General features: G+C 30.0%; 2 protein-coding genes and 1 long non-coding RNA gene across 3 annotated transcripts; 2 read left to right on the top strand and 1 right to left on the bottom strand.

Annotated features, from left to right (window-relative positions):
• Positions 1-395: 395 nt before the first annotated feature.
• Positions 396-3,657, top strand: LOC101260172 (pantoate--beta-alanine ligase). Its single transcript, XM_004247048.5, has 4 exons — positions 396-1,100; positions 2,509-2,622; positions 2,830-2,961; positions 3,363-3,657. The coding sequence occupies exons 1-4, from the start codon at positions 519-521 to the stop codon at positions 3,477-3,479; spliced, it is 945 nt and encodes a 314-aa protein (XP_004247096.1). The 5' UTR covers positions 396-518; the 3' UTR covers positions 3,480-3,657.
• On the bottom strand, positions 2,995-3,467 carry LOC112942133 (uncharacterized). Its single transcript, XR_003248124.1, has 2 exons — positions 3,335-3,467; positions 2,995-3,240 (listed from the first exon to the last, which is right to left on the bottom strand). It is a non-coding gene; the product is annotated as an uncharacterized lncRNA (long non-coding RNA).
• A 4,150-nt stretch (positions 3,658-7,807) lies between the features above and the next one.
• Positions 7,808-10,528, top strand: LOC104649250 (serine/threonine-protein phosphatase 7 long form homolog). The gene is made up of 6 exons (XM_069288817.1): positions 7,808-7,878; positions 7,998-8,792; positions 8,890-9,069; positions 9,348-9,762; positions 9,844-10,108; positions 10,215-10,528. The coding sequence occupies exons 2-4, from the start codon at positions 8,748-8,750 to the stop codon at positions 9,483-9,485; spliced, it is 363 nt and encodes a 120-aa protein (XP_069144918.1). The 5' UTR covers positions 7,808-7,878; positions 7,998-8,747; the 3' UTR covers positions 9,486-9,762; positions 9,844-10,108; positions 10,215-10,528.
• The last annotated feature ends 381 nt before the right edge of the window (positions 10,529-10,909 follow it).

The raw sequence follows: 10,909 nt of genomic DNA, 5'->3' as shown, positions 1-10,909 counted from the left end.
TGTATTGTATTGTATTGTATCGTTACTATATCTACAATGTTTGTTTTGGTTGTTACTTAAAAAGTATTATACTGATTGTTAAATTCTTTGTTATGTAAAAACGAAAATTTCTATTTTATGGAACAACCAATTTTGTGTGTTCCATTATTACTTAATTTTTTTCTAATTATATCTTTACATGATATTTAAAAAGACAATTTTATTATTAATCTTATTATTTAAATCTAGACAAATCTATTCTAAAATAATTAAAAATATTTTACTATATTTATAAATTATAATACATTACAATATAATCAAATCAAACAATTAAATTATTATTAAATAATAATAAATAATATAATCTAGCTAAAAATTATATCTGTGTAATATAATACAGTAGAATATATTATTGAAACAATGGGTGACAAGTGTTAAAAGAGACAGGAGGGAGTATTTGTAGGAAAGAACCTGAAACTCGTTCACCCTATTCTAATAGAGAGAGTAAAACTCATACTGGCGGCTGCCGCTAATCGAAAATGGCAGCTAAAGAAGCAATTATCATCACAGACAAGGATGAGATGAGAAAATGGACAAGGAGCATGAGAGCCCAAGGCAATACAATTGGCTTTGTACCCACCATGGGCTACCTCCATCAAGGTCATCTTTCTCTAATCCAAGAAGCACACAATCAAGCTGACCTTATAGTTGTCTCCATCTATGTTAATCCAGGTCAATTCTCACCCAATGAAGATCTTTCAACATACCCATCTGATTTTCAAGGCGATATACAGAAACTCAACTCTGTACCTGGTGGGGTTGATGTTGTATTCAACCCCAAAAATCTGTATGACTATGGGAATTCTCAAATTGGAAATGGGTCTGACAGGAATTTAGAAGAGAGTGGGGGAATGGTGGTGTCTTGTGTTGAAGATAAAGGGATGGGCCATGAAACTTGGGTTAGAGCTGAAAAATTGGAAAAGGGATTGTGTGGGAATAGTAGGCCTGTTTTCTTTAGAGGGGTTGCTACTGTTGTTACCAAGCTGTTTAATATAGTTGAGCCTGATGTTGTCGTCTTTGGTAAGAAGGATTATCAACAATGGAGGATTATTCAGAGAATGGTAAGATTTGCTAAAAATTTCATCTTATTTTTTTTTTCTGTTGAAATGTTGGATAACTGAGTTTGTACTAGCTGTTTGGATGGAGGTATTATAAGTTTTCAATCTTGAGATAAGTTATCTCATTACTAAGGTATATGCCTAATGCGTCCAACCAAACACAGACATTTTATCACTTGAGATTATTATGCGTTATATCTCACCCCAAACGACTCCTAAGTGGTAAATTTTATGGTAAAAGATAGATGTTATCTCATTTATAGTTTTTGATTATGGACTCCCAAAAGATACCACAACAGTCCCTTTGCTGTATCTAAGAATTCTTCGGATTTAGCATTTCTATGTGGTAAATTTTATTTTTTAATTAGCTATAAGCACTGTTTTCCAATTTATTTGATTTCTTGAAAATCCAATCATTCAATGGGGGTGTATACCCAGAAAGGAACAAAATCAATAAGTGAATGAAGGGAGTGAGGTGATGGAGTTTGTTCTGATTTGCGATGCTCATCAAAGTCTTAACTTTTGCTTTACTACTATTTATTGATTTCTTCGACCTTGGTAAGCATTTATCACCAAAAACATCGATTCCGCAGTGGCAATGATTCCTTTATGTTGGCTTTGGAGGTTATGGAATGAGAGTGGAGTGATGAATGATGAGTTTGATGTTGATGGTTGATCCTGAAGAGTGGATGGATGGTGGTAATGAGATGGATGTAATAAAAAATGATGGTGGTGAATTTAGTAGCCGTCGTTGCTTTTACTGGCGAAGAGGTGATTATGTTTTTCGTGGATGGAGTTTTCTGTTTTGTTTTCGTAATTGAAATACACAACTTGAGGAAAGAGAAGAACCTTTTCTTCTTCTGTTTATGTGCCAGTCATTTCTTGGTCACATTTTTTGTATCAAAGCGTTTGTAAAAGCACATTCTTTGTTTGAATGAGAGATTGTGACTTAGACGTTCAATACACACATTTAAAGAAGTGTTGAAGGGTATAATAGGAACAAGCTTTAGTTTAGGTGTCAAAATGAAAATTCATGGCAACTTTAACGGGCAACTTATGTATTTGGCCATCTAACATCTATCAGTATAACAACAACGTACCCAGGATTAAGAGATAATTGAAATACTCCACCCTGTTAATACGTAATTATTGTGCCGGAATTTACTGTACCGGACCAAACTTTGTAGTATCTACTTTCAATTACCGAATTATGGAAACCATACTTTGTAAAGACCGAATGCCACCCCAAATATGGCCATATCTGCTCTTCTGAAAGTAAAAGTGCTAATCAGGAAGATGTTGAAATGTTGCTTAGTTTTTTTACTTTGCTAGTCTTAGTCAAGTAGTATGCTTTAGAGCTGAAGTCTGATGTGATTTTTTAATTGATCGTCTGAACGTAATTCTATTTCAGGTCCGAGATCTTGATTTTGGGATAAAGGTGATTGGTTCTGAAATAGTACGAGAACATGATGGCCTTGCAATGAGTTCCCGTAATGTGAAACTTTCACCTGTGGACAGACAAAGGGTGCTTCTTCTGCTATCATTATCTCTTATTATATGATAATAAAAACCTGCTTCTTAGATATACTAATTATGGCAACCATTAGCTTATTCAGAATCAAAATATCTGGGATAATACGTTTGCAAAAACTGATTTCCTACTAAGGTTCTCTCTATCATTATCTGGTGTTTGTGTTAATTGAAACTTTTTGCTCGTTGTACTATTCCACAGGCTTTATCAATTAGTGGTGCTCTGTCTTCAGCACAAGTTGAAGCAGGAAATGGTCAGGTTAACTGCAGAGAACTGATAAATACTGCCATTCTTACCATATCTGAAGCCGGTGGAACGGTTGATTATGCTGAGGTGAGAACTTAAAGAAAAATAATATCTTTCATATAGATAAACAAATTACTGAAGGAAGTATGGCATAATCTTGTCAATAGTGCTTTCAAGGTCCTCTAGCTGTAACATATATTTACCAATAGAATACACGAGTACCATACAACGGCTTTTTTAAGGAGCGAGTAACATGATAAAGCTCTCTAGTTACACCACTTCTCCTTTACTACCCTCTTGAACTAGTACACACATCACCAGTATTTGGTATCTTTAGTGTCTTGGAAGCTTTATCCGGACATGAACCTGTGCAATGTTCCACAGTATTTTTGTTTAGCAACATGAAGGTCATCACTAATACAAATAAAAAGTTCATTTCGATTTTTTGGTTTTGTTTTACCTCATTGCTGACACCTTCCTTGCATCAGATTGTGGATCAAGAAAGTTTAGAGCCAGTGGAAACCATCAAGAGACCAGTTGTATTTTGTGTAGCAGTATGGTTTGGAAAGGTTAGGCTCATTGACAACATGGAAATTGATGTGTAAATTGAGATGCATGGAGCCACTAAATATACAGTTTTACCTGGGTTTGCAATGACTTTTTCTCAAAGATATTTACTTACGCAAGGGTATGAAAAGTTATACTCCCTCCGTCCCATTGTATATGAGTTAGTTTGACTCAACTGAGTTTTAAGAAAAAAATGAAGACTTTAGAAACTTGTGAGATATTTGTGTGAATATAAATCATTTCATTAAGGGTAAAACGAGTATTTTAAAGTTAAGTTGGTACTTAATATAGAAATATGTCATTTTTTTTAAAGTAATTAAAAAGAAAGAAAGTCATATAAACTCGAAGAAGTAATATTTATACCGAAACACGAAAATCCTTTTAAGTCAAACTTCATTGAATTCAATTATGATGGCTTGTAAAATTCTTAACAATTATGAAATGGGTCTTAAAAGTTATGCTTACTGTGGTGCATTACTTTTGTAATGTAACGGAGGTTGTAGAAGATGTGTAAGCATATCTATTAAAAGAAAGAAAACAATCAAATGATAGAAGAAGTCAATATTTTGATGGAAAGATTTTTGGGTATTCATGTTTTGGTTAAAAATCGATCCAATCGGACATTAAATTGTAAATTACTTTCATATGCTTTGATTGATTCAAAAGATTAGAGCCGTCAATATGAGTTAGGTCCGTTGGGCTGACTTGGTTAATTCAGGATTTAATAGGGTTGGGCTAAAAATTTTGGAGCCCATTTAAAAAAAAAAGATTTTTAGCCCAGTTTAAATAATCATGCTAATTGGTGGGACTTGAAAATTTTAGGTTGGATCGGCTCGTGGGCCAATAAAAATTAATTAAAAAAGGACAACTTTCACATATAGGAAAGTTTGCATAATTGCACTCCATAGTAAACATATAAATGTATAATTCGCTATACATATTTATAACTGAAGCGAATTGTATAAAACGAGAAAGAGAAAGAGACTTGGGCAGAGAATTGTATAAAATGAATTGTATAATTATAAGTGTATAGAACGATTATATACAATTTGAATTTGTATAAAATGAGAAAGAGAGAAAGGCAAAAGAGACTTGGGCAGGAAATATACAATTGAATCGAATTGTGTAAAGCAAGAAAGAGAAATTATATACAATTTGAATTTGTATAAAATCAAGAAGAGAGAAAGGCAAAACAAACTGGGCATGGAAATACTTTTATTGTATAAATATAAGTGTATAGGACGAAAATATGTGTATTTGCATTTGTATATACAATTTTTTCTCGTTTTATATAACAGAAACACAATTTACACATTTCGTTTCTGTTTGTGTAAGCGAGAGAGGCGAGGGTGACAGCGAGATTAGGGGGAGTGGCGAGCGAGATCTGGAGAGGGGAGAGAGGAGAACAAAAATATATGTATTTATACAATTTTTTCTCGCTTTATACAAATAGAAACAGATTTTATACACTTGTGTTTGTATAAAAGTGAGAGGAAGCAAGTAAGAGATGAAGCGAGAGAGGAGAGTGGCGAACGAGAGTTTGAGGGAGAGAGGTGACTAACAAACAGTTTGCTATGGGACACAATTAAATCAAATGATTGTTATAGCAATTAATTTAATTTATTAGTTTGCTGTTATACACAATTTTCCCATTAAAAAAATATGATATAATATTAAAATTTAAAAAATTAAAGAAAGTCCAAACTCAAAACAATTAGGTTGATATTTTAATATTTCTATTTAGATATTTATATTTTTACTTGAAAAAAAACTTTAAAAATATTATAAAGATAATTTTTTTGTGGATTTGATTAACAATTATAACATTAATATCATGTAATATTGTTTTGTCGATATTTATGATAATATTTTAAATTTATAATTTAATTAATAATTATAACAAATATATAATTTTTTAAAAAATGGACCGGCTTGGCAATCATGTAGTCCACATATTTGTGTATTGGGTCGATCATTTTCTGGCCCGCGCAAAAAATGGGCTAATCCGGCCTGACCTGTAAAATGTCAAACATGTACGAGTAAGCCCGAATGGATGGGCTAACCCATATTGACAGCTCAACAGAAGACAATGCTTCATTCACATGATTATTTGAGAGACTTAGAAATGTATTTGGTAAACGAGACAATATGTTGATTTGATAATTATTTGATGGGAAAATTGTTCATAATAACAAACATTTAAATCAAAATAAATATTATAGCTACTCTGTCATTTATTTTTAGTTGGCAGCAAATGTTATTTGACTTTTGCCGTGTGATTGCGGCCTGCTAATTTAGAGAAACGGAAGACTTGTTTTTATACAAACATATTCCCTATCTTTCTCTCCTAATTTCTGTCGATTTTTCCTCAAATCCATTATTTTTTTAAAATTGGTTGCCCCCCCCCCCCCAACCATATTTTAAGAAAGTGAAAATTGATTATTTTTATACAATTCTTTCCTATTTTTTCTCTTTCAATTTCTTTTGATTTCTCCTAAAATCTCTCTTCAAATCAATTTTTTTTTGAAAAAATAAATTATGTATTATTTCCACTAATATAGATTTTTAATTATATACATATTACACTCATACAAAATCATATATATAGACTACACTTATACATATACATATATGCATATACAATTGACAAGTCTAATACAGAGAACATATACATATACTATTAATAGCTAATACAAAATTTTATATATATGTAAATTCCATATATGTAAACTGTGGAATATACGATAATATAGTTATATATACATATACAGATTTATATTTAAATACGTATAATAACATATACATATACAACTGAAAGTCATCACGAAAAAAGTATACTTATACAACTTACAGCCAAGTAAGTTTCTTATTTGTATACAAATTTTAAATATATACTTATACAATTGGAATGAATGCCAAAGCATACAGATTAATAATCGTGTTATACACTTATAATTATACAATACAAATATTTTTATGTTCAAATCTCTTTTTGCCCTTCTCTCTTTCTCGTTTTATACAAATTCAAATTGTATATAATTTATCTCTTTCTCGTTTTATACAATTCGTTTCAATTGTATATGTATAGCGAATTATACATATATATGTTTGCTATGGAGCGCAATTATGCAAACTTTGTTATAACATACAAATATGAATTTTGTGTTTGCTATATGTGAATGTTACCCTTATTCAATTAATTTTCTTACTTACCCATTATAATTTTGTATTAGATATAGTTGAATATATGGATTGGATTTTTTCAACACTGTAGATCCGTATGGACTTTTGCTATGTTTAGGCTTATTTGTTTGCACTTAATGAGGTCTGACTCTTAATAATTAGATTCAGCCCATTAAATATGTTTATTTTAAGATCTTAATCTTAATAATTAAGATTCAGCCCATTAAACTTGTTTGGTTCTTTTTTTTAAAAAAAAGTCTCTTAATGAATCTAAAAGAATCTGATTTGTACAAGTGTCTTAACACCATTCAGATTCATTAATATATCGTATCTCTAAAAAAAACAAAAAACTAATGTTGCACTTATGTCGAGTCCGAAACTTAAAGGGTACAAAATATTAATAAAAATTCCAAAACGGTAAATAAAATTTTATATTAACCAAAAAGGTAAAATCGCTGCAGATGCAACGACTTACCTCACTTGAAAAAGCAAAATCGCTGCCTCTGCAGCGATTTCAATTTTTTTTTAAATCGTTGCCAAGGCAGCGATTTTAATTTTTCTAAAAAATAAGGTACATCGCTGCCTTGGCAGGTATTTATAATTTTTTTTAAATCGCTACCACACCAATGATTTAACATTTTGTAAAATAAAAAGAATAATTTATAAATCGCTACCTTGGCAGCGACTTTATAATTTTTTTTTAAAATCGCTGCCTAGGAAGCTATTTGCAAAAAAAATTAAAAAAAATGTTAAAGCAGCGATTTTATATAAAAAAAAGATTATAATATTTTTAAAATTTAAATATATAACTTATAATAAAATATACATTATTTTTTAAAAAAATAAAAATAAGTAAAGTAATAAATATATTTTCTTTCTAAAAAAAGATATTATATTGACTTTAAATTTAAATAATATTTGAATTCAAATAAAATTTTAAATTCAAATAATTAAATTTTTTAAATAAAAAATTAAGGCAGCAATTTTATTGATTTTTTTTAAAAACAAAATGATATATATATATATATATATATATAAAGATAATCACATGATGGATTGATTGATTCACATGTGAATAGTAAAGATTTTATTTTGTTGTAAATAGTTGAATAGAGAGTTCACGGGTAAATAGTATCAATATGTTTACAATGTTATAAATTGCTGAATTATGATTCATATTTATATTGCATTCTACTTTCAATCTTCCAACAATCTTAAAATTCTTGTTATTTTTAAAAGCCTTTTCTTTATAAGGTGAGTTTGAATTTATTTTATTTTAAATTTATTTTATACTTTTATATGATATTGTTGATATATTCAATCGTTTGAAACTTATATTAATGTTAATATTTCTTTTTATTTTTTGTGTATAGATATGCATCCGTCAAATGTATACGTACATCCTGGTCCAGTAGAGCATGATGTATTAAAAATTCAAGTTCACCATCGTTCCGAAGGAATTTGGAATGGTAGCATAAAAGAAGAGAGGTCTTGCTTATATACGCGTCGTGGTGATATTGAATTTTGGCAACATATAAAATATCATCCATTACATTCTCGCATCCTTCAATATTTTGAAAATTGTAGATTTAAAGGAATTCTTGATGTAGGATGTGTGCCGTATGACTCCGGATTAATTTCTGCTTTAATTGAAAGGTGGCGTCCAGAAACTCATACTTTTCACATGCGAACTGGCGAGACTACCATAACTTTACAAGATATTGAAATTTTATTCGGAATGGTAGTAGATGGTAGTCGTATAATTTTAAATGGAGCTGATTCTTTAGGGATTATAGGTAGACAAGAAATGATATTTGAATTAACAGGATGGTTACCCGATACTAGTTGTTTTTCTGGTGTTAGTAGATTGTTAACATATAAATTGATTGATTATATCGAAGGTTTGGATGGTATTAATGATAACTCAAATGAGCATGAAGTTCAACAAAGATTTAGATTATATTTATTATGGTTATGTGGTGGATCAATATTTTCCGGATAAATCTAATAATAAGATTAATTTAGACATTTTGATTGACATGAGAAATTTAGATTTAATGTCAACTCAAGCATGAGGATCAACCACATTATCATATTTGTATAATTGTTTATGCCGTGCATCAATGAAAAAATCAAATGAAGTTTGTGGATTTCTCTCTTTAGTGCAGGTATACATATTTTTTAATTAAATATTTTTTGTATACTAGTAATATGCACTTTTAAATTCAAGTGCATTATAAGTAATGGTGAATTTATTTATTGTAGATTTGGGCATGGGAAAGAATTATTCCCCTGCAACCATTGTCAAAGCCTCTAAGAACCAATCAACTTGAGGCTTCCACTGCGGTTGCACGTAAATGGATGCGACGTAGAAATTATCAAAATGAGGCACGAACTGTAATCGGTGTGATTAGGATTGTACTAGATAATCTAACTGATGAACAGGTATTTAGTATTATTAGTATCTTAAAATATTCATATTTTATTTTATTTTAATAAAAATATATTTGGTAGATCTTTAAATGAGGCACTTATGTTTCACTACCCAAGAATATTATGTGAATAAAATGACATATATATAGATTCTTGTTAGGTCCTTAAAAGTAAAATATGTTATGACACAATGGTACAAAAAAATTATTTTGTAAGATTGTTCATTTTCACGTACATATTTTTTTTTGCCAATGTTGTTTTTATAATTATCTTAATTATTTTTTTTATAGTTTATTTGGCAGCCTTATTCGGAAGATGTTATTAATGGATTGCCTGAGTGGTGTCGGTCAGGACAACGCGTCTGGATGGCACAGGTGCCACGATTTATGGAATTTATCGTGAGTGGCACATGGTTGATCGTGTTGTGAGACAATTCAGTTATTTACAACATATTCCTGGACCGTGTACCCAATTTCCGAATATCATTTTAAGCGTGATAAACGATCCAAAATAAAACAAGAAGATATAGATGCATTTAACTACATATGGGAACAACGTCAAAATCGTATATTTCAACCTCCATTTGTAAGTGATCAAACAGATTACTTTCGTTGGTACATGAGGCATACCCGCATGGTCATTGGAAATCCACAATATGTTGTACAAAAAGGGTATCAACACATGGCAGGAAGACATGAGGCATTAGTATGTATATTATGTAAATTTTAAATTATTATGTCAATCTTTAATAATTTTTTGTTATTAATATTTATTTATTTATTATAGGCTAGGGGTCATGAAATGCAGTATCGTCGAGCTCGGATGATTGAAAATGATGAAAATCAATCTAATGAAATGAGACAATATGTAGAGGAAGTCGCTCGGTTCTACTGTTAATTTTACTAGTCAGCAAACAATTGGTTTTGTAACTCCACAGGTTTCAATATTTGGTTTTGCGCAATTTAGAGGATCTCAATATGGTATTCAACATGGTATGCGTGAATTTCCTATACATAATTCTCCATTTGGTGGAAGATTGAATTTTTCAAATGTAAGTATAATAATTTTCATACAATTTTTTTTAACTTTTTATAATTTTTTTTAATTTTGTTGCATGTTTATTTGATTATATTATATTATATTATATTGTATTATAGGTAACTGTGTCCGATGATTCAAGATTTAATGCTGGGGTTCACAACATTTAGTTCTTAATAGACAAAATCCACCTCGGAGAACATCTAGGCTACACAAATCAACTAGATGTGGAACAGGTAGTCACTATCAAATTGAGGAAGATTTTGAAAATGAAGATGAAAATGAAGATGTAGAAGATTCGGATTCAGAAGAATAATTTTTTTTATGCACCTTTATTCTAAAAGGCTGAAGATTCGAATTTTAAAATATGTAAATTTTGTTGTTTCGTGCAAGTCTGAACAAAGTAATGAGATTCTTCCTTCTTCTTTTTTTATGTTTGAACAAGTTTGGAGGATTTAATTTTCTTCATGTCATATGTCAAATCAATACTTTTTATGTTAGGTCAAATCAATACCTTTTATATTAGGTCAAATCATTATTTTTTAATAGAGTTCAAATCAATAATATAATAATAATGTAAAGATATTATACGTACAATATTTAAAATGCACAAGACAAATTAAATTCATGTCAACAAATAAATATAAAAGATATATCATAATATTAATATCAAGATAATAAAAATACAATATTTAAAATCGAGTAGGACATTGTACCTTTATGTGACCTGTCTCCTTACAAACACTACATTTTCTAGTCATGCGAGCCGGAGCTATATCCATACCATTCTTAAGTCGGCGTCTTACTTGCGTAC

The sequence above is a fragment of the Solanum lycopersicum genome, chromosome 9, assembly GCF_036512215.1.
Source record: "Solanum lycopersicum chromosome 9, SLM_r2.1".
In the NCBI taxonomy this organism is placed as follows: domain Eukaryota; kingdom Viridiplantae; phylum Streptophyta; class Magnoliopsida; order Solanales; family Solanaceae; genus Solanum; species Solanum lycopersicum.
The sequence above is the reverse complement of the archived record's forward strand: the minus strand, read 5'-3'. Positions and strand labels throughout refer to the sequence as shown.